At 45.5% G+C, this 26,498-nt stretch overlaps 1 protein-coding gene across 1 annotated transcript; it reads right to left on the reverse strand.

Moving 5' to 3' along the window:
• Positions 1-454: 454 nt before the first annotated feature.
• Positions 455-24,403, reverse strand: LOC121539990 (transcription factor 12-like). Its single transcript, XM_041848644.2, has 9 exons — positions 24,232-24,403; positions 13,278-13,487; positions 12,385-12,570; positions 10,617-10,778; positions 10,118-10,354; positions 3,031-3,296; positions 2,086-2,321; positions 1,309-1,473; positions 455-1,168 (listed from the first exon to the last, which is right to left on the reverse strand). The coding sequence occupies exons 1-8, from the start codon at positions 24,301-24,303 to the stop codon at positions 1,322-1,324; spliced, it is 1,521 nt and encodes a 506-aa protein (XP_041704578.2). The 5' UTR covers positions 24,304-24,403; the 3' UTR covers positions 455-1,168; positions 1,309-1,321.
• Positions 24,404-26,498: the final 2,095 nt, after the last annotated feature.

A 26,498-nucleotide genomic window follows, 5' to 3' on the forward strand; every position in this document is an offset into this window, starting at 1 on the left:
GAGGATAGAAGGATGCTGAATTGGCAAACATTCAACAAATCTGATCGAACAAAGTGGATATTTGCCAAATTCGTCATGATTGATGTATTGTAACAGGCCCACAATGTGGTTACTAAAATCCGATTTGGATATATTTGGCAGTTTTTCGTTGCATAACATTTAGAAGTTACATAATTTTATGGCAGGTGTGTGGGTTCGTTTCCCACGGGGGACCAGTATGAGAAAAAAAAAATTATGCACTCACTAACTGTAAGTCGCTCTGGATAAGAGCATCTGCTAAATGACTAAAATGTAAAATGTAAAAAATGTAAGTTGTCCCTTTTCAGGTTTAGAAAAAGTGACTGCTAAATGCTAACTCCCATTCGTATAAGCTGGTAGCATAGCTAGCATACAGAAATCGGTGGTGGTAGTCAAAGTAGTTTTTAACTGTAATGCAGTTGGTTGATGATGATGATGACATGAACATGTATTGGGGTTGACATCAATACAAGCATTATACTCTTCAACAAAGTGTGAAATACACATGTTAACAATAGGCACATTTTGCTTGGGGGGCGATGGGGAGATTCGGGATGGAGACGCAGCCTTTTTTACCTCATGCTATCTTGGCTGAGCTCCTATGTCAAACACTGGGAAACAGATGCCAACATCTCAGAGGAGGTAAGGTCCTGTCTTTTCGTTTAGCCAGTTGCTTGTAATTCGCTGGATGGCTATAGAGATTAGCCCTGATTCACTACGAGTGGTGCGGTTCAGACCAATTTATTGGATGCGTATGACAGCTCCTCGAAGCTCAACAACTATGAATGCTCTGACTTCTGCGGAGGCTGCATTGCAGTAAATGCTGTACGGCAGAGGAGAGTAAAAATATGAAATAAACGTTGTTTTACACAAGACAGTGCTTTGTTTTTTTTTCTTTCACTGTACTAACGAATATAAAACATATTGTACAAAACATTTGCTGGTTACAAGTAAGTTTAGGCACAGGTGAAAGTCGATCAGGAGGGTCAGGAGGAAATTGTCACTACTATCATGGTTAATTAGCTGCTGCAACACTTTTCCCATACACCGAAAAACCTTCAGTTTCTTCACTACCGGGTCCTAGAGATAACACTGAACGTCATTGGATGGTCTTTCACCATCTGGAGATGATCCTCCTACTTCACTTCATCTGTAGAAAGAAAGAAAAATGGGTTGTAATGTTCTCACAATATGGATTATTCAACTTGGATCAACACCATAGAAGAAGAAGAAGAAGAAGAACAAGAACAAGAAGAAGAAGAAGAAGAAGAAGAGATATTTGTACTGTACCTGTTTTAGGTGTTTAGAGATGATGTCCCATGGGGTTAGCTGCCTCTAGTCCAGGATGTAGTGATGCCTGGTGTTGATGCAGGCCCTGGGCGTCCGTTAACCCAGCTGACGTATTCTCCTGCTCCCTCCTCCTCAGACAGGCTGCCTTAGGGTTCAGGTTACGCTCTAGAGGTAGCAGATCACACGGACATCAACATTAGTACTGTCCCATAGACCAGCCAGGGAACCAGGACATCAACATTAGTACTGTCTCGTAGACCAGACAGGGAACCAGGACATCAACGTTAGTACTGTCTCATAGACCAGGACAGAAACGTTAGACTGTCTCATAGACCAGCCAGGGAACCAGGACATCAACGTTAGTACTGTCTCATAGACCAGCCAGGGAACCAGGACATCAACGTTAGTACTGTCTCATAGACCAGCCAGGGAACCAGGACATCAACGTTAGTACTGTCTCATAGACCAGCCAGGGAACCAGGACGTATCCTCTTCTACGCAGCCCCTCCCATCGATTCATGTTCCACTGTAGTGAAGTCCTTACTCATTCAACCTTTATTTATACAGGTTATTAGATAATAACTATATTTCTATATTTTCTTAATCTCCTTCTCAATCTTATTGGAAGAGAAGACACAATGTCCCTCTCCTCAGACCTTCTCCTCCAATGTGTTTTGAGAAGGAGCCGAGGAGAGAGAATGCGAGGAAAGATTCATTAAGAAATAGCCATAATCTATTTTGCAAGAGAGACCTGTTCAAGATGGCAGCAGTACTGACCTCTGACTTGTTGTTCCAGACTAAGTATTACAGCCACGGCCTGGTGTAAGACAAGCAGCTTGGTCTGAGGCTTCTCGCTCTTCAGGTGCAGCTGTGTCATGTGACCCAGCTCTTTGAACGCATCGTTGATGTCACGGACCCGAAGGCGCTCGCGGGCGTTGTTAGCCATCCGCCGCTCCCGCTCCCGCTCAGCCCTCTGCTCTGGACTCAGGTTATCCTCGTCCTCATGGATGCTGCTGAAAGGGAGAAAATAAAGTGGGGGTTGGTACTAGAATTGGCAGTTGCTATGTGGCGCCCTCTGGTGGGAATTTTTTGAACACTTTGGATATTTTAGTGGGGTTGAGTTGGAACTACAGGAACTATCTCTTCTTCTGATCATAAAATTTTTTTATCTAGTTGAATATTGAATTCATTACCAGTTTTTACCACTCAAACAGATAGATAGGCAGCTACCCAGCCAGCAGGCAAAGCTTGTTGAAATTATGTCATAACAACTATTTCCCCCGCTGGGTAGAGGGAGAATAGCTATAATAATAATTATATCTTGCCAACTCTGACAAGACAGCACAAACTGATCTGGGATCAGGCTAGAGGCAGATAAAGAGAGCATAAAGCTGATCTGAGACCAGGCTAGAGGCAGAGAGACAGAGTATAAAGCTGATCTGGGACCAGGCTAGAGGCAGAGAGAGAGAGTATAAAGCTGATCTGGGACCAGGCTAGAGGCAGAGAGACAGAGAGGATAAAGCTGATCTGGGACCAGGCTAGAGGCAGAGAGACAGAGAGGATAAAGCTGATCTGGGACCAAGCTAGAGGCAGAGAGACAGAGAGGATAAAGCTGATCTGGGACCAGGCTAGAGGCAGAGAGACAGAGAGTATAAAGCTGATCTGGGACCAGTCTAGAGGCAAAGAGACAGAGAGTATAAAGCTGTTTTTTGCTGTCCTCACCTGGTCATGCTGTCTCCTTGTGTCTTGTGTGACTCGTTCTCCTCGTCGGAGCGCTGGCTGTGGCTGTCAGAGCTGTGTCTGTGACCCTGCTGGTTGTGATGGCTGTGATGAAGCTCATACTGCTCAACATCCTCCAGACCCTCCAACTTCAGCTCCAAGCCACCTAGTCCTGCCGGGAGACCCGCTACGAAGGAGCGGCCATTTTTATTCAGTGAACGGCTCTGGAGCGCAGGGTGGTTGTTGTTGTTCAGATTGACAGCCTCTACCTGTACACACACAAGATAATAGGTGGCATAAATATACACATACACTACATGGCCCTTCAAATGAGTGGATTCGGCTATTTCAGCCACACCCGTTGCTGACAGGTGTATAAAATCAAGCACACAGACATGCAATCTCCATAGACAAACATTGGCAGTAAAATGGCCCGTACCGAAGAGCTCAGTGACTTTCAATGTGGCACCGTCATAGGATGCCACCTTTCCAACAAGTAAATTTGTAAATGTTCTGCCCTGCCAGAGCTGCCCCGGTCAACTGTAAGTGCTGTTATTGTGAAGTGGAAACGTCTAGGAGCAACAACGGCTCAGCCGTGAAGTGGTAAGCCACACAAGCTCACAGAACAGGACCGCCGAGTGCTGAAGCGCGTAGCGCATAAAAATCGTCTGTCCTCGGTTGCAACACTCAGTTCTAAACTGCCTCTGGAAGCAACGTCAGCACAATAATTGTACGTCGGGAGCTTCATGAAATGGGTTTCCATGGCCGAGCAGCCGCACACAAGCCTAAGATCACCATGCGCAACGCCATGCGTCGGCTGGAGTGGTGTAAAGCTCGCCGCCATTGGACTCTGGAGCAGTGGAAACGTGTTCTCTGGAGTGGTGAATCACGCTTCACCAACTGGCAGTCCGACGGTCGAATCTGGGTTTGGCGGATGCCAGGAGAACAGTACCTGCCGGAATGCATAGTGCCAACTGTAAAGTTTGGTGGAGGGGGAATAATGGTCTGGGCTAGGCCCCTTAGTTCAAGGGAAGGGAAATCTTAACGCTACAGCATACAGCCCGAACAGGATGCTCTCAATTGTGCATCTGTAAAAGTTTCTGAGGGTCTTAAGGGCCAAGCCGAATTTCTTCAGCCTCCTGAGGTTGAAGAGGCGCTGTTGCGCCTTCTTCACCACACTGTCTGTGTGGGTGGACCATTTCAGATTGTCAGTGATGTGTACACCGAGGAACTTGAGGCTTTTCCACCTTCTCCACGTTGAGGGAGAGGTTATTTTCCTGGCACCACTCCGCCAGGGCCCTCACCTCCTCCCTGTAGGCTGCCTCGTCATTGTTGGTAATCAAGCCTACTACTGTTGTGTCGTCTGCAAACTTGATGATCGAGTTGGAGGCACGCTTGGCCACGCGGTCATGGGTGAACAGGGAGTACAGGAGGGGGCTGAGCACGCACCCTTGTGGGGCCCCAGTGTTGAGGATCAGTGAAGTGGAGATGTTGTTTCCTACCTTCACCACCTGGGGGCAGCCCGTCAGGAAGTCCAGGACCCAGTTGCACAGGGTGGGGTTCAGACCCAGGGCCCCAAGCTTAATGATGAGCTTGGAGGGTACTATGGTGTTGAAGGCTGAGCTATAGTCAATAAACAGCATTCTTACATAGGTATTCCTCTTGTCCAGATGGGATAGGGCAGTGTGCAGTGCAATGGCGATTGCATGGTCTGTGGATCTATTGGGGCGGTAAGCAAATTGAAGTGGGTCTAGGGTGTCAGGTAAGGTAGATATGATATGATCCTTAACTAGCCTCTCAAAGCACTTCATGATGACAGAAGTTAGTGCTAGGGGGCAATAGTAATTTAGTTCAGTTACCTTTTCTTTCTTGGGTACAGGAACAATGGTGGACATCTTCAAGCAAGTGGGGACAGCAGACTGGGATAGGGAGAGATTGAATATGTCCGTAAACACTCCAGCCAGCTGGTCTGCGCATGCTCTGAGGACGCGGCTAGGGATGCCGTCTGGGCCGGCAGCCTTGCGAGGGTTAACACGCTTAAATCTCTTTTTCACATTGACCACGGAGAACGAGAGCCCACAGTCCTTGGGAGTGGGCTGCGTCGATGGCACTGTGTTATCCTCAAAGCGGGCGAAGAAGGTTTGTATTCAACCATATTCCCAGTCACCTTGCCATGGTTTTCAGTTTTGCGCGAATGCTGCCATCTATCCACAGTTTCTGGTTTGGGTAGGTTTTAATAGTCACAGTGGGAACAACATCCCCTATACACTTCCTGATGAACTCAGTCACCGTGTCCGTGTATACGTCAATGTTATTCTCAGAGGCTACCCGGAACATATCCCAGTCCGTGTGATCAAAACAATCTTTAAACATGGATTCCGATTGGTCAGACCAGCGTTGAATAGACCTTAGCACGGGTACTTCCTGTTTGAGTTTCTGCCTATAGGAAGGGAGGAGCAAAATGGAGTCGTGATCTGATTTGCCGAAGGGAGAGCGGGGGAGGGCCTTGTAGGCCTTTCGAAAGGGGGAGTAGCAGTGGTCGAGTGTTTTACCAGAGCGACTACTACAGTCAATGTGTTGATAGAACTTTGGTAGCGTTTTCCTCAAATGTGACCAACCGCCTTGATTCGGTTTTATGTAGCAAAATTTGAAATTGTGTTTTTTACATTGGAAAAAAAGCAGAGACACAGAGCTACAAAATGGTATATCATACACTGCATTTAATGGAACAATGGGAAAGTAATTCTGCTTTGAATGTTGATAAACTTGTAGTCTCACTTTTGAGAAAATGGCCTTTGAATGTTTTGGTACCTAGTGAAGAGCTTTTCTTTATCTACACCCATTCAGCATCGTTCACACCCTCTTAAGCTTTAGCCCCACCCATCTCGTTTCGCTCTCGGAGCGTTCAGAGCGCACACTTGACGCTCTGGCCGATAAGTAAGGTTGATCCGAGTGTTCTGACCTCACAACGGTAGTCAAGCACCCAAGCTAACTGGCTAACATTGGCTAGCTTGCTATTTACTTTCAGACACAAAATTGGGATTATGGTTCATTGTTTACCTCTGGATAACATGAAAACAGCCTAACCAGCTCTGCTGGCAACAATTTAATGACACCTTTTTGCCGACGTTTACTGACAATGGCCATATTCAACGGGTGTTGTGCGTTCGTAAATTCATCAGTTATTCTGCGCTCTGGCATACTCAGATTGAATTTACGAACGCACCCGAAATGGTTACTTGCATAGTGGAGTCTTTTGTTAAGATATGTAGCTAGCTAGCTAGGTAAACAACGTGTAAGATCATACACGTCACGTAACGTTAGCAAGCGAGCCAGCCAGCTAACGTTAGCTAGCTAGCTAAACAATGTCCCAAAATCCCAACTCATGACGTTACTACCCTGCATGAATCTGCTGGTAGCTAACCAACCAGGTTCGATGTTAGCTAGCTAACATTAGGCTCTAACTAGCCAAGCAAATGGCTCTGAGACACGAATAATAACATCATACACGTAACGTTAGCTAGCGAGCCAGCCAGCTAACGTTAGCTAGTTAAACAATGAACCATAGTGCTAACTCATGACGTTACTACCCTGACGAATCTGCTTGTAGGTAACCAACCATGTTCAATGTTAGCTAGCTAACATTAGGCTCTAACTAACCAAGCAAACGGCTCTGAGATATGAATAATAACATCATACACGTAACGTTAGCTAGCGAGCCAGCCAGCTAACGTTAGCTAGTTAAACAATGAACCATAATCCTAACTCATGACTTTACTACCCTGCATGAATCTGCAGGTAGCTAACCAACCAGGTGCAATGTTAGCAAGCAAATGGCTCTGATATACAAATAATAAGATCATACACGTAACCTTAACTAGCGAGCCAGCCAGCTAATGTTAGCTAGCTAGCTAACATTACACTTGAAATGAAACCACTTTCTGTCAAAATTAGAAACGTGTAATATCTGAAAATGTAGCTAGCTAGACTATCTTACCCGTATACATCATGCATGATGGACGCGTCTCCCTGTCACGGATGTCATGGTTGCCCTTAGTTTGAAGATGTAATCCGGAGACAGGTGTTATCTCCATCTCTTTAGCTATCATACTCTAATTCCACCGATTTCAAAACTCGATCCTCCAGAAAGTGGAGATCAACACTTATGCAGCTCCACTACACGATACATTTAAAAAAAAGCAGTGTTAGACAGGATTACCTACACATAATGACCAGCTCAAATAGACAGAAGCCTTCTATATGGCAGACCAATCCGAACTCCTCTCTCGGCATGTCCAGCCCACTCATTATCTCAGCCAATCATGGCTAGTGGGAAGGTTGCTGTCTTTTTCTGTGGCTTAACCAACTAGGATCGTAATTTAACAATTTTATTTATATTTACAGATTGCATACAAGTTTATTATTAAGGCACATGAAAGTTCACATGTTCCAGAAGGCATTTCTGCCAAGAAACACATTTTGATTTAAAAAAAGGTTTATGTTCAAATGGCTCTCCTGTGAAGTAGTGACCCGCGACATACGCCTTAGTTTCCTGAAACAAGTCACAAATTTGCTTTGTTAAAATCCCCAGCTACAATAAATGCGGCCTCAGGATATGTGGTTTCCAGTCGTGGTATCGGCTTGAGGGGGAATATACACGGCTGTGACTATAACCGAAGAGAATTCTCTTGGGAGGTAATACGGTTGGCATTTGATTGTGAGGTATTCTAGGCTGGGTGAACAAAAGGACTTGAGTTTCTGTATGTTATCACAATCACACCATTAGTAGTTAATCATGAAACATACACCACTGCCTTTCTTCTTCCCGGAGAGTTCTTTATTCCTGTCTGCGCGATGTACTGAGAACCCAGCTGGCTGTATGGACGGGGACAGTATATCCGGAAAGAGCCATGATTCCGTGAAACAGAGTATGTTACAGTCCCTGATGTCTCTCTGGAAGGAGATCCTCGCCCTGAGTTCGTCTACTTTATTGTCCAGAGACTGAACATTAGCGAGTAATGTACTCGGAAGCGGTGGATGGTGTGCACGCCTCCTGAGTCGGAGTAGAAGTCCACTCCGAATACCTCTTCTCCGCCGACTGCATCTTGGAACAGTTACCGCCGCTCTGATATCCAAAAGTTATTTCCGGCTGTATGTAATAAGAGAATAAATAATAACACAAAAAACGTTCTGAGCTAATAACGTAAGAAATAACACACAAAAAAACAAAATACTGCAAAAGTTGCTTAGGAGCTAGAAGCAGAGCTGCCATGTCTGTCGCCGCTATCTTGCGGCTGAATGGAAGCAAGACCCCGCAGCAATGGCTCAACATCTAGTGGAAAACCTTCCCAGAAGAGTGGAGGCTGTCATAGCAGCAAAGGGGGGGGGACCAACTCTATATCAATGACCATGATTTTGGAATGAGATGTTCGACGAGCAGGTGTCCACATACTGTTGGTCATGTAGTGTATTTCATTATCATCTACTTAGTGGGGAAACAGTCAATATAAAAAATACTTTACACATACGTTGCCTTCAACGTATGGGCGGCAGGTAGCTTAGTGGTTAAGAGCGTTGTGCCAGTAACCGAAAGGTCACTGGTTCTAATCCCCGAGCCGACTAGGTGAAAAATCTGTCGATGTGCCCTTGAGCAAGGCACTTAACCCTAATTGCTCTGGATAAGAGCGTCTGCTAAATGTAACATTTCCTTGACGCTACCCCCAATGACAAATAGGTAACTAAACCAACAACCTTCCATTTTCCACAAATAGATCTGTTTCTCTCACAGAATGAATTGGATCAGAGAAAAATCCCAATCCCTCCCTCATAACTCCCCTAAACATACCCTTAATTCCTTTCAGGAATGATTCATTTTTAAACTGACACATATCCCTGGAAAATAAAAAGTGACTGAATGAATTGAATAGCCCTCCTGGAGATTAGAGTAAACGGCCTCATATCCTCTTAATGTAATGTAGGCCTACTCTCATTACTCTGTCCTCTGTCTGAGTAGGCCTAACACACAGACCAGGGTTAAAAAAGTATTTGTTTTCTTTCAAACACTTTAAGCATTTGATTGAGCCTGCCTGGAGTGTCAGACGGGCAGGGTTTGCACTTTTTGGAACTATTCTATTGGCTCCACTATACCAGGCAATATCAATCAAGCGCAGTTAGAATATTTGAGAGAAAACAAATGCTATTTGAACCCAGGTCTGACACTGCTGTGTAAGTGTCATGGTGGAGGCAGTGCCCTTCCTTCTGTCCGTACCGTTACCTGGTCAGTATCCACACATAGATAGACTTTTCAGACCCGCAGCAAATTAAATTAAATGCGGCCTTCCCATTGTTCTCTATTTCCAGAACAAAAAACCCTCCCGCTATGGAAAATATGTCAGGAATGACAATGACATGTGGAAAATATGTCGAAATGACATGTGGAAAATATGTCAAAATGACATGTGGAAAATATGCGTACCATAGCTGGAGTGTGTCTGGTGTGATTGGTAGAGCAGTGGTGGCAGGGCACACACACACACACACATATTTCTGTTTTCTCAATGACATTCAATTAAGCATTGGGAAAAAAAACAGAAGTTTAAGTTTTTCCACCTGAGTCTGACCACAAGTCAGAGACCACCACTATGATGACACACCAAATGATGACCACCAATCAGAGACCACTATGATGACACACCAAATGATGACCACCAATCAGAGACCACTATGATGACACAACAAATGAGTTTGATGGATCCTTTTAGTCTTCTTCTAATGCCTCTTAAGGGGAAAGTCATCCAAAAGTAACTGAAAGTAATCAGATGATGTTACTGAGTTTGGGTAATCCAAAAATTACGTTACTGATTACAATTTTGGACAGGTAACTAGTAACTGTAACGGATTACATTTAGAAAGTTACCTACCAAACCAAACCCTGCACACACCCACACACACACACACACACACACACACACACACACACACACACACACACACACACACACACACACACCAATAGCCTTTCCCGGCACACTTCCCATACATAAAACAGACACAACCTGAAACACTTTCAAAAGTAATGAATGGGTCTCACCATGGCTGTGTCATGTGCTACGGTGGGTCTGTGTCCATGGTGTGCACCTGTTAGCGGGGTGCTGTGACTGTGTCCATGGTGTGCGCCTGTTAGCGGGGTGCTGTGACTGTGTCCATGGTGAGCCTGGTTCAACAGGCTGTGGATGTCAGAGGGCAGGCTGGGGATGGGTCCCGCCGCATGGTTATGCAGAACATAGATCACATCATCCAGTCTGTCTAGACGATCCTCCAACTGAGACTAGAGAGAGAGAGGAGGAGGGGAGGGAGGGAGTGAGGGGGTGTTATTGTTATGATGAGAATGAAACATTGCAGTGATTGAGGCTATAATAAAATAAGATATGTTTCAGATGAGTTGGATCAATTCAAAGACAGCAGCATTTACAAAAAAATTTGACTCCAGCAGACAAAATCAATGATAGAATGTGTGGGTACAGTATTTGAACAGTCTCCGTGACCTATCAAACTCGCAAAGATGATGTCACAGAGCTCCACGTCCTTACCAGCGATATAGGAGAAGACTCGTAGCTGGGGGAGAGAGACGCCTGAGCGGACGTGCGCCACTGGTTAGCTGGGGGACCAGTTGCAGACCCTGTGTGTGGAGATGGAGACCTGTCTGGTGTGGAGGAGTTTTCACTGCTGCTGGTGTAGTCAGGAGAATAGATCTGAACACAGACGGACAGAAGAGGAGAGGCGGAAAAGAAGAAGAAGAAGAAGAAGAAGAAGAAGAGGGGGAGATAGAGGATAAGAGAAAGAAGAAAGGTAGAGGAGGAGAGAGAAGGGAGAGAGAGGGGATAGAAGAGGGGGGGTAGAGGAGAGGTAGAGGAGGGGCGAAGGAAGGGGAGAAGGATGGATAGAGGAGGGGTAGAGAGGGATAGAGGAGGAGGAGGGATAGAGGAGAGGTAGAGAAGGGGTAGAGGAGGGGGAGGGATAGAGGAGAGGTAGAGAAGGGGTAGAGGAGGAGGAGGGGTAGGGGAGGAGGGGGGATAGATTAGGGAGGGATAGAGGAGGGGTAGAGGAGGAGGAGGGGTAGAGGAGGAGGAGGGGAAGAGGGGAGGGGTAGAGGAGGGGGAGAGGGGTAGAGGAGGAGGAGGGGGTAGGGAGTAGAGGGGTAGAGGAGGAGGAGGGGTGAGGAGGAGGGGTAGAGGAGGGGGTAGAGGAGGAGGAGGGGTAGAGGAGGAGGAGGGTAGAGGAGGAGGAGGGGTAGAGGAGGTGGGATAGAGGAGGGGTAGAGGAGGAGGAGGGGTAGAGGAGGGGGGGTAGAGGAGGAGGAGGGGGTAGAGGAGGAGGGGTAGAGAGGAGGAGGAGGGGTAGAGGAGGGGTAGAGGAGGAGGAGGGGGGGTAGAGGAGGAGGGGTAGGGGAGGAGGAGGAGGGGTAGAGGAGGGGTAGAGGGAGGAGGGAGGGGGTAGAGGAGGAGGGATAGAGGAGGGGTAGAGGAGGAGGAGGGGTAGAGTAGGGGGAGGGGAGGAGGAGGGGTAGAGGAGGAGGGGTAGAGGAGGAGGGGGGTAGAGGAGGAGGAGGGGGTAGAGGGGGGGGTAGAGGAGGAGGGGGGTAGAGGAGGGGGGGTAGAGGAGGGGTAGAGGAGGAGGAGGGGTAGAGGAGGGAGGAGGGGGGATAGAGGAGGGGTAGAGGAGGAGGGAGGAGGGGTAGAGGAGGAGGAGGGGGTAGAGGAGGGGGGTAGAGGAGGGGAGGGGGATAGAGGAGGGGTAGAGGAGGGAGAGGAGGGGATAGAGGAGGGGTAGAGGAGGGAGGGGTAGGGGAGGGTAGGAGGGGTAGGGGAGGGGGATAGGGGAGGGGTAGAGGAGGAGGAGGGGGGTAGAGGAGGGAGAGGAGGGGTAGAGGAGGGGTAGAGGAGGAGGAGGGGTAGAGGAGGTGGGATAGAGGAGGGGTAGAGGAGGAGGAGGGGTAGAGGAGGAGGAGGGGTAGAGGAGGGGTAGAGGAGGAGGAGGGGTAGGGGAGGGGTAGAGGAGGGGTAGGGGACCGTGAGTAGCAACTCCATGCATCATTATAAAAGCATCACTTGTCATTTCTCTGTGCGGTTTTACAACCACCACCTCAGTAGCGTGGCTCGTAACCCGAGCTGACTAAATAATGTTTGACTGGTTGGATAGACGGTCAACAAGCAGCCCAGCAGCATGGCCCAGGGCTGGGTTAATAATAACGGCATGCAGTGGTCTGTTGCACTAGGGACATTTCCCTATTTGTCATTGTGGCTAGAGAAAATGTCTCTTCACTTTGAAGTTGGCTTTGTAAGCAGTCGCAGTACGTACAGAAGCCAGTGCTTTCCCCAGGGCTGCTCCGGTCTGAGACCCTCCTGTAGCGGGGTTTCCTGTGGAGTTCTCTGAGCTGTCGGCTGACAGGGAGTGAGATGAAGCAGGGTCGTTACGGTGGAAGGTAGACATGGGAGGAAGACCCCTGTTCACCTCTACAGGTGAGACTGAATGGGGAGAATAGACCTGCAAAACAACCAAACATACACATGTTACATTTGTCTTGGTGACGGTGCAGCACTTTACAGTACATATATACACTGAGTGGACAAAACATCAGAAACATATTTCCATGACATAGACTGACCAGGTGAGTCCAGGTGACATCTATGATCCCTTATTGATGTCACTTGTTAAATCCACTTCAATCAGTGTAGATGAAGGGGAGGAGACGGGTTAAAGAAGGAAATATTAAGCCTTGAGACATGGATTGTGTACGTGTGCCATTCAGAGGGTGAATGGGCAAGACCAAATATTTGTGCCTTTGAACGGGGTATTGTAGTAGGTGCCAGGCACACCGGTTTGAGTGTGTCAAGAACTGCAACGCTGCTGGGTTTTTCACACTCAACAGGTTACTGTGTGTATCAAGAATGGTCCACCACCCAAAGGACATCCAGCCAACTTGACACAACTGTGGGAAGCATTAGAGTCAACATTGGAGTCAACAGGGGGCCAGCATCCCTGTGGAACGCGTTCAACACCTTGTAGAGTCCATGCCCACGACGAATTGAGGCTGTTCCGAAGGCAAAAGGGGGGTGCAACTCAATATTAGGAAGTTGTTCCTAATGCTTTGTATACTCAGTGTGTATACAGTATATTCCTACATATTTGTCCCAAACTTTCTGACTGTTTTTAATGTGTGTAATCATACGACAAATGAACTATTTACTTACCAGGTGATTATGTGATGGTTGCGGGTTACTGTAGCACCCTGATTGGTGGGCTGAAGACCCTCCCATTCCTCTGTAGCCAGTCTGATCCATCCCATTGGTGTTCCACGTGTCGGGTGAACTGTTGCTCGCCTGTTGTTCGCCGCAGGAGGAGGAGTGTGAGGAGGAGTCAGGGTTGAGGTCGTCGCGATGTGGAGATTGTTGATCGTAGACCTGAGAAGAAGAGGGGAAAAAACAGATAAATTAAAGATTGTGATCAACTAAACATCTATAATACTGAAACAATGACTTGGTCACTGGAAGAGATCATTGGCATTGTAGAGACCAGAGACCAAAAGTATGTATATAAGCACATAAACTATGAGTGGACAAAACATTATCTTTCCATGACATAGACTGACCAGGTGAATCCAGGAGAAAGCTATGATCCCTTATTGATGTCACTTGTTAAATCCACTTCAGTCAGTGTATATTGTGACGCCCCTCCCACTCTGTCTGCCGTATTCTCTCTTTGCTCTTGTTTCCTTATTAGGATGCCGGTGGGCGGAGTTGGGAGGGTCGTCAGCTACATGGGAAACACCTGGGCCGGGTGTGTCCCAGCATAAATGGACCTCTTCCACATTCATTGAAGAGACTCTCTCCAGGCAGATACTTTGACTTTGGTTGTGGTATTTTTGTGGCCTTTTTGGTTGTTTGCTTTGGCACCTCTCAACACTTTTCCATATTACATTTATGCATGCAAACACTCACTTACACTACTGATTACACACACCATTGTTATTTGATTTAGTTTACTTTAGTTAATAAATATATACTTTGAGTATTCCTTGTCTCCACGTGTCTCCCTTTTGTTACGAACTTGAGCCGGTTCGTGACAATATGAAGGGGAGGAGACGGGTTAAAGAAGGATTTTGAAGCCTTGAGACAATTGAGACATGGATTGTGTACGTGTGCCATTCAGCGGGTGAATGGGCAAGACAAAATATTTAAGTGCCTTTGAACGGGGGTATGGTAGTAGGTGCCAGGCGCACCGGTTTGTGTCAAGAACTGCAACGCCGCTGGGTTTTTCACGCTCAACAATTTCCAGTGTGTATCAAGAACGGACCACCACCCAAAGGACATCCAGCCAACTTTAAATCAAATCAAATTGTATTGGTCACATACACATATTTAGCAGATGTTATTGCGGGTGTAGCGAAATGCTTGTGTTCCTAGCTCCAACAGTGCAGTAGTATCTAACAATTCACAACAATACACACAAATCTCAAAGTAAAAGAATGTAATTAAGAAATATATAAATATTAGGACGAGCAATGTCAGAGTGGCATTGACTAAAATACAGTAGAATAGAATACAGTATATACATATGAGATGAGTAAAGCAGTATGTAAACATTATTAAAGTGGCCAGTGTTCCATTATTAAAGTGGCCAGTGATTCCATATCTATGTATATAGGGCAGCAGCCTCTAAGGTGCAGGGTTGAGTAACCAGGTGATATCCGGCTAGTGATGGCTATTTAACAGTCTGATGGCCTTGAGATAGAAGCTGTTTTTCAGTCTCTCGGTCCCAGCTTTGATGCACCTGTACTGACCTCGCCTTCTGGATGATAGCGGGGTGAACAGGCCGTGGCTTGGGTGGTTGATGTCCTTGATTATCTTTTTGGCCTTCCTGTGAAATCGGGTGCTGTAGGTGTCCTGGAGGGCAGGCAGTGTGTCCCCGGTGATGCGTTGGGCAGACCCCACCAGCCTCTGGAGAGCCCTGCGGTTGTGGGCGGTGCAGTTTCTGTACCAGGTTTCTGTACCAGGTTTCTGAGGCGCTGTTGCGCCTTCTTCGCCACACTGTCTGTGTGGGTGGACCATTTCAGATTGTCAGTGATGTGTACACCGAGGAACTTCTCCACTGCGGTCCTGTCGATGTGGATAGGGGCGTGCTCACTCTGCTGTTTCCTGAAGCCCACGATCCGCTCCTTCGTTTTGTTGAGAGAGAGGTTATTTTCCTGGCACCACTCTGCCAGGGCCCTCACCTCCTCCCTGTAGGCTGCTTTCGTCATTGTTGGTAATCAGCCCTACTACTGTTGTGTCGTCTGCAAACTTGATGACTGAGTTCGAGGCGTGCGTGGCCACGCAGTCATGGGTGAACAGGGAGTACAGGAGGGGGCTGAGTACGCACCCTTGTGGGGCCCCTGTGTTGAGGATCAGCGAAGTGGAGGTGTTGTTTCCTACCTTCACCACCTGGGGGCGGCTGTCAGGAAGTCCAGGACCTAGTTGCACAGGGCGGGGTTCAGACCCAGGGCCCCAAGCTTAATGATGAGCTTGGAGGGTACTATGGTGTTGAAGGCTGAGCTATAGTCAATAAACAGCATTCTTACGTAGGTATTCCTCTTGTCCAGGTGGGATAGGGCAGTGTGCAGTGCGATGTCAATTGCATCATCTGCGGATCTATTGGGGCGGTAAGCAAATTGAAGGTAAAGGTGATATGATCCTTAACTAGCCTCTCAAAGCACTTGATGATGACAGTGAGTGCTACCGGGTGGGCAGGCAGCAATGCGAGGGTTAACACGCTTAAATGTCTTACTCACTTCGGCCACGGAGAACGAGAGCCCACAGTCCTTGGGAGCGGGCCGCGTCGATGGCACCATGTTATCCTCAAAGCGGGCGAAGAAGGAGTTTAGTTTGTCCGGAAGCAAGACGTCGGTGTCCGCGACGTGGCTGGTTTTCCCTTTGTAATCCGTGATTGTCTGCAGACCCTGCCACATACGTCTCGTGTCTGAGCCGTTTGATTGCGACTCCACTTTGTCTCTGTACTGACGTTTTGCCTGTTTGATTGCCTTACGGAGGGAATAACTACACTGTTTGTATTCAAGCATATTCCCAGTCACCTTGCCATGGTTAAATGCAGTGGTTCGCGCTTTCAGTTTTGCGCGAATGCTGCCATCTATTCACGGTTTCTTGTTTGGGTAGATTTTAATAGTCACAGTGGGAACAACATCCCCTATACACTTCCTTATGAACTCAGTCACCGTGTCCGTGTATATGTCAATGTTATTCTCAGAGTTTACCCAGAACATATACCAGTCCGTGTGATCAAAACAATCTTGAAGCATGGATTTCGATTGGTCAGACCAGCGTTGAATAGACCTTAGCACGGGTACGTCCTGTTCAGCGTTTTTGCCTATAGGAAGGGAGGAGCAAAATGGAGTCGTGATCGGATTTGCCGAAGGGAGGGCGGGGGAGGGTCTTGTAGGCATCCCGGAATGGGGAATAGCAGTGGTCGAGTGTTTTACCAGAGCGAGTACTACATATGTGTTGATAGAACTTCGGTGGGGTTTTCCTCAAATTTGCTTTGTTAAAATCCCCAGCTACAATAAATGCGGCCTCAGGATATGTGGTTTCCAGTTTGCATAAAGTCCAGTGTAGTTCCTTGAGGGCCATCGTGGTATCGGCTTGAGGGGGAATATACACGGCTGGGACTACAATAAAAGAGAATTATCTTGGGAGGTAATACGGTCGGCATTTGATTGTGAGGTATTCTAGGTTGGGTGACCAAAAGTACTTGAGTTTCTGTATGCTATCACAATCACACCATGAGTAGTTAATCATGAAACATACACCACTGCCTTTCTTCTTCCCGGAGAGTTCTTTTTTCCTGTCTGCGCGATGTACTAAGAACCCAGCTGGCTGTATGGACGGGGACAGTATATCCGGAGAGAGCCATGATTCCGTGAAACAGAGTATGTTACAGTCCCTGATGTCTCTCTGGAAGGAAATCCTCGGCCTGAGCTCGTCTACTTTATTTTCCAGAGACTGAACATTAGCGAGTAATATACTCGGAAGCGGTGGATGGTGTGCACGCCTCCTGAGTCGGACTAGAAGTCCACTCCGAATACCTCTTCTCCGCCGTCTGCATCTTGGAGCAGCCTCTGGGATAAGTTAATTGCCCTGGGGGGTACGAACAAGGATCCAGTTCAGGGAAAGTCGTATTCCTGGTCGTAATGCTGGTGAGTTACCACCGCTCTGATTTCCAAAAGTTATTTCCGGCTGTATGCAATAACACAAAAAAAATATCTGGGCTAATTATGTAAGAAATAACACACAAAAAAACAAAATACTGTAAAGTTGCTTAGGAGCTAGAAGCAGAGCTGCCATGTCTGTTGGCGCCATCTTGCCAATCAACTGTGGGAAGGATAGGAGTGAACATGGGCCAGAATCCCTGTGGAATGCTTTCGACACCTTGTAGAGTCCATGGCCCAACGAATTGAGGCTGTTCTGAGGGAAAAGGTGGTGCAACTCAATATTAGGAAGGTGTTCCTAATGTTTGGTATTCTCAGTGTGTATAAATACATATACAGTAAAGCCTATGAATACATGTTAATACAGTGAGGGAAAAAGGTATTTGATCCCCTGCTGATTTTGTACGTTTGCCCACTGACAAAGACATGATCAGTCTATAATTTTAATGGTAGGTTTACTTGAGCAGTGAGAGACAGAATAACAACAAACAAATCCAGAAAAACGCATGTCAAAAATTTTATAAATTGATTTGCATTTTAATGAGGGAAATAAGTATTTGACCCCTCTGCAAAACATGACTTAGTACTTTGTGGCAAACCCTTGTTGGCAATCACAGAGGTCAGACGTTTCTTGTAGTTGGCCACCAGGTTTGCACACATCTCAGGAGGGATTTTGTTCCACTCCTCTTTGCAGATCTTCTCCAAGTCATTAAGGTTTCGAGGCTGACGTTTGGCAACTCGAACCTTCAGCTCCCTCCAAAGATTTTCTATGGGATTAAGGTCTGGAGACTGGCTAGGCCACTCCAGGACCTTAATGTGCTTCTTCTTGAGCCACTCCTTTGTTGCCTTGGCCGTGTGTTTTGGGTCATTGTCATGCTGGAATACCCATCCACGACCCATTTTCAATGCCCTGGCTGATGGAAGGAGGTTCTCACCCAAGATTTGACGGTACATGGCCCCAGGCCGAGGGAGATTGACAGTTATTTTGTGTTTCTTCCATTTGCGAATAATCGCACCAACTGTTGTCACCTTCTCACCAAGCTGCTTGGCGATGGTCTTGTAGCCCATTCCAGCCTTGTTTAGGTCTACAATCTTGTCCCTGACATCCTTGGAGAGCTCTTTGGTCTTGGCCATGGTGGAGAGTTTGGAATCTGATTGATTGATTGTTACCCTGGACAGGTCTCTTTTATACAGGTAACAAACTGAGATTAGGAGCACTCCCTTTAAGAGTGTGCTCCTAATCTCAGCTCGTTACCTGTATAAAAGACACCTGGGAGCCAGAAATCTTTCTGATTGAGAGGGGGTCAAATACTTATTTCCCTCATTAAAATGCAAATCAATTTATAACATTTTGACATGCGTTTTCTGGATTTTTTTGTTGTTATTCTGTCTCTCACTGTTAAAATAAACCTACCATTAAAATTATAGACTGATCATTTCTTTGTCAGTGGGCAAACGTACAAAATCAGCAGGGGATCAAATACTTTTTCCCTCACTGTATATGTCTATGGACCAATGCAATGCCAGAACTGTGAACTGAAGCTACAGTACACTACAGTACATTACAGCATACTACAGTACACTACAGTACATTACAGCATACTACAGTACACTACAGAATACTACAGTACACTACAGAATACTACATTATAGTACACTACAGTACACTACAGCATACTACAGTACACTACAGTATACTACAGTACACTACAGTACACTACAGAATACTACAGCATACTACAGTACACTACAATTCACTACATAATACCACAGTATAGTACACTACAGAATACTACTGTACACTACAGTACACTACAGAATACTACAGAATACTACTGTACACTACAGCATACTACATAATAATGCAGTACACAACATAATACTACAGTACACTACAGTACACTACAGAATACTACAGAATACTACAGTACACAACAGAATACTACAGTACACTACAGAATACTACAGAATACTACAGTACACTACAGAATACTACAGAATACTACAGTACACTACAGAATAATACAGTACACTACAGAATACTACAGTACACTACAGAATACTACAGTACACTACAGTACACTACAGAATACTACAGTACACTACAGAATACTACAGAATACTACAGCATACTACAATACACTACAGAATACTACAGTACACTAGAGTACACTACAGAATACTACAGTACACTACAGAATACTACAGTACACAACAGAATACTACAGTACACTACAGAATCCTACAGCATACTACAATACACTACAGAATACTACAGTACACTAGAGTACACTACAGAATACTACAGTACACTACAGAATACTACAGAATACAACAGTACACTACAGAATAATACAGTACACAACAGAATACTACAGTACACTACAGAATCCTACAGCATACTACAATACACTACAGAATACTACAGTACACTAGAGTACACTACAGAATACTACAGTACACTACATAATACTACAGTACACTACAGTATACTACAGAATACTAAAGTACACTACAGTACAGTACACACAATCAGTGTGTTGATAGGAGCAGACTTAGAGCTATTGTGTTAATCCCTAAACTGGGTGATCCATGCATCTCCTCATCCGGATTTAGGGAACAGCATTTCCTCCCTGTCACCGCACAGCCCTGGAGGGAGGGAGGGTTGGGATAGATTGGTACAGATAGATCTTCATGTGGAAAACGCTGCAGAATCATATTGGATAAATCCTCTTCAGACAGCAGGATCACACCACAGTTTCACAGGTGTATGAGACTTTTGTCTCACCTAGAAAATAACTGCCAGGGAAATTATAATATAATAATAATTGTTATTATTATAAAAAATGTGAATGAACTACAGTATCATTGTAGGATATCTTACAAATTAAACACTCACCCACCCACCCACCCACCCACCCACCCATCCACCCACCTACACACACACACACCATTGTTACCCTGACGACGATGCACTGTAAAGCAGACTGGTCCCTCAAAGACTCTGTTGAACATGATCACACACACACACCATACACACAACCCCTCTCCACACACACACACCATACACACAACCCCTCTCCACACACACACACCATACACACAACCCCTCTCCACACACACACACCATACACACAACCCCTCTCCACACACACACACACACACACCACACACACCATACACACAACCCCTCTCCACACACACACACACACCATACACACAACCCCTCTCCACACACACACACACACACACACACCACACACACCATACACACAACCCCTCTCCACACACACACACCATACACACCATACACACAACCCCCCACACACACACACACACCATACACACAACCCCTCTCACACACACACACACACACCATACACACAACCCCTCTCACACACACACACACACACACACCATACACACAACGCCCCCCACACACACACCATACACACAACCCCTCTCCACACACACACACACACACCATACACACAACGCCCCCCCCCCACACACACACACCTTACACACAACGCCCTCTCCACACACACACACACACACACACACACACACACACACACACAAACGCCCCCACACACACACACCATACACACAACCCCTCTCCACACACACACACACACACACACACACCATACACACAACCCCTCTCCACACACACACACACACACACACACACACCATACACACAACCCCTCTCCACACACACACACACACACCGTAACCCTAGCTGGCACGAGTCCTGTGGTGAATGTGGGAACAGGCCAAACATAGGAGCCCCTGCCGTCACTAGCCTTGTTTATCACACACACACACACACACACACACACACACACACACACAACACTAGCCCTGTCTGAGCCTCCGTGGGTAGCATATGGTACAGGATAAAGCCAATTGTCCTCCTTACCATGGGACGGAGCAGGCGACCCGTTAATAACCCACACAAACACACACACACACACACTCCTTGGACGTAGTATGCGACCCGTTAATAATGGTCACACCCCCGCCCCAGCACACCCCCTGCTGTCTCCCGCTGTCCCCCAATAACACCCCCCGACACACACCCTGAAGCATGCATACATAAACCGTCATCATGGTGTTCTCTTTTAGTACCACATTGATTTACTAACCATCAATCAAGGGATCACTAAAGATTAGACTCTCCATATGTGAAGAACACAACTAAAGGAAGACAGACACATACAATATGAGAAATGTTCATAGTTCTGCGTTACGTTAGCTTCTCTGATAGCAACAAAAACTAAATAGTTCTGTGTTACGTTAGCATCTCTGATCGCAACAAAAACTAAATAGTTCTGTGTTACGTTAGCATCTCTGATAGCAACAAAAACTAAATAGTTCTGTGTTACGTTAGCATCTCTGATAGCAACAAAAACGAAATAGTTCTGTGTTACGTTAGCATCTCTGATCGCAACAAAAACTAAATAGTTCTGTGTTACGTTAGCATCTCTGATAGCAACAAAAACTAAATAGTTCTGTGTTACGTTAGCATCTCTGATAGCAACAAAAACTAAATAGTTCTGTGTTACGTTAGCATCTCTGATAGCAACAAAAACTAAATAGTTCTGTGTTACGTTAGCATCTCTGATAGCAACAAAAACGAAATAGTTCTGTGTTACATTAGCATCTCTGATAGCAACAAAAACTAAAGAGTTCTGTGTTACGGTGGCATCTCTGATAGCAGCAAAAACTAAATAGTTCTGTGTTACGGTAGCATCTCTGATAGCAACAAAAACTAAATAGTTCTGTGTTACGGTAGCATCTCTGATAGCAACAAAAACTAAATAGTTCTGTGTTACGTTAGGATCTCTGATAGCAACAAAAACTAAATAGTTCTGTGTTGGTTAGCATCTCTGATAGCAACAAAAACTAAATATTTCTGTGTTACGGTAGCATCTCTGATAGCAACAAAAACTAAATAGTTCTGTGTTACGGTAGCATCTCTGATAGCAACAAAAACTAAATAGTTCTGTGTTACGTTAGGATCTCTGATAGCAACAACAACTAAATAGTTCTGTGTTACGTTAGGATCTCTGATAGCAACAAAAACTAAATAGTTCTGCGTTACGTTAGCATCTCTGATAGCAACAAAAACTAAAGGACTTAAATATATTGAGAAGACATGAAAGAGGACAAGACCACATGTTTGCACTCTAAATGTATACTTTCAATCATACACAGGAATATTTCATGAGTGTAATGACCAACTATTCAACAGCCTCTGCCCCCTGTATTAACACCACATTCAACTCTAGCCACATGCAGCCAATTTGCCCGTCTGTGTCTGGTACGTACGTCTGGTTCTAGTTAGTGACAGAGATCAAAGCAGTCTTTGATAGCGCCTGGTAATGGGCCATATAGGGACCAGTGTTAAAACAGACCACGGTTAAATTAAATAGAGATCAGAGCAGCAATCTGCTTCACGTCAAAAAAAATGGTAGACGGTCAAATTAGAATGATATATGTTGTGTTCTCAGGTCTGTCTGAACTGAAAGAGGGATCTTGATCATTAGCACGGTGTATTGACCATTGATGTGTGCTACTAAACTCACTGACCACACAGTCAAGAGTAAATGGTCAATGTCACTTCAGTATGTATTAAAGAACTGCATGATCAAAGAAATCAAAGAAATTCTACAGCACAATTCATCAACTTCAGTCACAATGAAACCACAGAGATTCTAAACTTTGCCAAAGTTAATAAATGAACACCGACAACACTGACTGAAAAGCACACCCAGTCCCATTCCCATCACCATACAGTAATATCCCTTCCCAGACACACACAGCCATATGTGCCCATTCCTTACCCTTACACACTCAAACACATGGTTGCTGCCTTAACATTTGGGTAGCTGTATATCAAAGGGTCTGTTCCTGTACTTGTATGGAATGTACTCCCTGGTGTGAATGGTATAGAATGTAGTCTGAATGGACTCCCTGGTGTGAATGGTATAGAATGTAGTCTGAATGGACTCCCTGGTGTGAATGGTATAGAATGTAGTCTGCATGGACTCCCTGGTGTGAATGGTATAGAATGTAGTCTGAATGGACTCCCTGGTGTGAATGGTATAGAATGTAGTCTGCATGGACTCCCTGGTGTGAATGGTTTAGAATGTAGTCTGCATGGACTCCCTGGTGTGAATGGTATAGAATGTAGTCTGCATGGACTCCCTGGTGTGAATGGTATAGAATGTAGTCTGAATGGACTCCCTGGTGTGAATGGTTTAGAATGTAGTCTGCATGGACTCCCTGGTGTGAATGGTATAGAATGTAGTCTGAATGGACTCCCTGGTGTGAATGGTATAGAATGTAGTCTGCATGGACTCCCTGGTGTGATAAATGACAATTAAGGACCAGCTACCACACACAGTGGATAGAGTAGGCTTACTTTGATGTGTCAATACTGTACTATTCTATGATAAGGTATTGTTACATTGATAGTGAACATATTGATAATGTATTTAAATGATCTATGCCTTATTCCATGTCTTATGTGTACATGAGGATAATGAAGATAACTCGTGACAGAGAATATAGATAATGGAGAGAATATCAAATAAAGAGAACTATGTAGAGATATGTAGAGAACTCTGTTTTATCTATGTTCAAACTCAACTCTGGTCCTCGAAGCCAGTTCCACTGCATTTTCTCATTGTTCCCCTCTAATCAGAGACTGATTTAGACCTGGGACAAGTGCGTGAAATTAATTTTCAAGCAGAACAGAAAACCAGCAGGCTCCGGACCTCGTAGGGTAAGAGTTGAATGCCCCCCCCTATAGTAATTATCAAGAGTAGGAGAGATAATAGGAATGAAGAACATCTAATTACATCCAATCATTCACAAAGACAGTACGTACACAGACCGGTACACACGTTTTATCTAGAGAGTGGAAACACACTCACCGATTTGACGTAGCAATACATCAGGTTATTGCTGGTGGTCCCGGCAGACACAGGATAGGAAGCACAGTACATGATGCTGTTCAGTTTCAGTTTCAGTTCAATAGTCCAGTAGCTTCAGTTGTGTCTCAGTATAGTCCTGTAGTATAGACTCCAGTAGTCAGTAGTGTCTCAGTATAGTCCTGTGAGTCCACAGCTCCAGTCTCTGTTCATATGCTCTGTAGTCGACATACACTGCTCCTCTGTACCATAACTCTGCAGCTCGCCAAGCTTCTCTGTCACAGACAACTTAGGCAAATGAGGGCTGGTCCATTCCAGGAATTGGTGAGGGGTGGCTTAGGGAGGGATGGGGGGAGGTTTCACTAATACACACACAGTCACAGTCAAAATCAAATCAAATCAAATTGTATTTGTCACATGCGCCGAATACAACAGGTGTAGACCTTACAGTGAAATGCTTACTTACAAGCCCTTAACCAACAATGCAGTTTAAGAAAGAATACCCCAAAGCCATTTGATTAGATGTTCAGGAGTCTTATGGCTTGGGGGTAGAAGCTGTTTAGAAGCCTCTTGGACCTAGACTTGGCGCTCCGGTACCGCTTGCTGTGCGGTAGCAGAGAGAACAGTCTATGACTAGGGTGGCTGGAGTCTTTGACAATTTTTAGGGCCTTCCTCTGACACCGCCTGGTATAGAGGTCCTGGATGGCAGGAAGCTTGGCCCCAGTGATGTACTGGGCCGTACGCATTGCCCTCTGTAGTGCCTTGCGGTCGGTGGCCGAGCAGTTCCCATACCAGGCGGTGATGCAACCAGTCAGGATGCTCTTGATGGTGCAGCTGTAGAACCTTTTGAGGATCTGAGGACCCATGCCAAATCTTTTCAGTCTCCTTAGGGGGAAATAGGTTTTGTCGTGCCCTCTTCACGACTGTCTTGGTGTGCTTGGACCATGTTAGTTTGTTGGTGATGTGGACACCAAGGAACTTGAAGCTCTCAACCTGCTCCACTACAGCCCTGTCGATGAGAATGGGGGCGTGCTCGGGTCCTCTTCTTTTTCACACGCTATCTACATATCTAGTACCACGTTGGGTTAGTTCTATATAATAGGGTGACTTTCAAAATAACTGATTAAAAAAGGCAGAGCAGATAGGGATTCCCTTCAAACACACCCTAACTAAACACACTCCTAACTAAACACACTAACTAAACACACTCCTAACTAAACACACTAACTAAACACACTCCTAACTAAACACACTCCTAACTAAACACACTAACTAAACACACTCCTAACTTAACACACTCCTAACTAAACACACTAACTAAACACACTCCTAACTAAACACATCTTAACTAAACACACTCCTAACTAAACACACTAACTAAACACACTCCTAACTAAACACACTAACTAAACACACTCCTAACTAAACACACTAACTAAACACACTCCTAACTAAACACACTCCTAACTAAACACACTAACTAAACACACTCCTAACTAAACACACTCCTAACTAAACACACTCCTAACTAAACACACTCCTAACTAAACACACTCCTAACTAAACACACTCCTAACTAAACACACTCCTAACTAAACACACTCCTAACTAAACACACTAACTAAACACACTCCTAACTAAACACACTCCTAACTAAACACACTCCTAACTAAACACACTCCTAACTAAACACACTCCTAACTAAACACACTCCTAACTAAACACACTCCTAACTAAACACACTCCTAACTAAACACCTATTATACATGAGAGTCTTCCCTTCTCTCCCTCCCCTGACCCCTGACCCCTGACCCCTGACCCCTGACCCCTGACCCATATTCCCAAAGCAGAGATGCCTGGCCTGAGTTCTTAACTTCTAAGCATGTGTGGCTGGGTAAGTTCCTCCTCACTATGGCTGTCTGGGGTAAGGTTATTCATAAAGTTGCTGTCTGGAGGAAGGTTATTCATAAAGTTGCTGTCTGGGGTAAGGTTATTCATAAAGTTGCTGTCTGGGGTAAGGTTATTCATAAAGTTGCTGTCTGGGGTAAGGTTATTCATAAAGTTGCTGTCTGGGGGAAGGTTATTCATAAAGTTGCTGTCTGGGGGAAGGTTATTCATAAAGTTGCTGTCTGGAGGAAGGTTATTCATAAAGTTGCTGTCTGGGGTAAGGTTATTCATAAAGTTGCTGTCTGGAGGAAGGTTATTCATAAAGTTGCTGTCTGGGGTAAGATAATTCATAAAGTTGCTGTCTGGGGTAAGGTTATTCATAA

This window comes from Coregonus clupeaformis, unplaced genomic scaffold (assembly GCF_020615455.1).
Source record: "Coregonus clupeaformis isolate EN_2021a unplaced genomic scaffold, ASM2061545v1 scaf0694, whole genome shotgun sequence".
Lineage (NCBI taxonomy): Eukaryota > Metazoa > Chordata > Actinopteri > Salmoniformes > Salmonidae > Coregonus > Coregonus clupeaformis.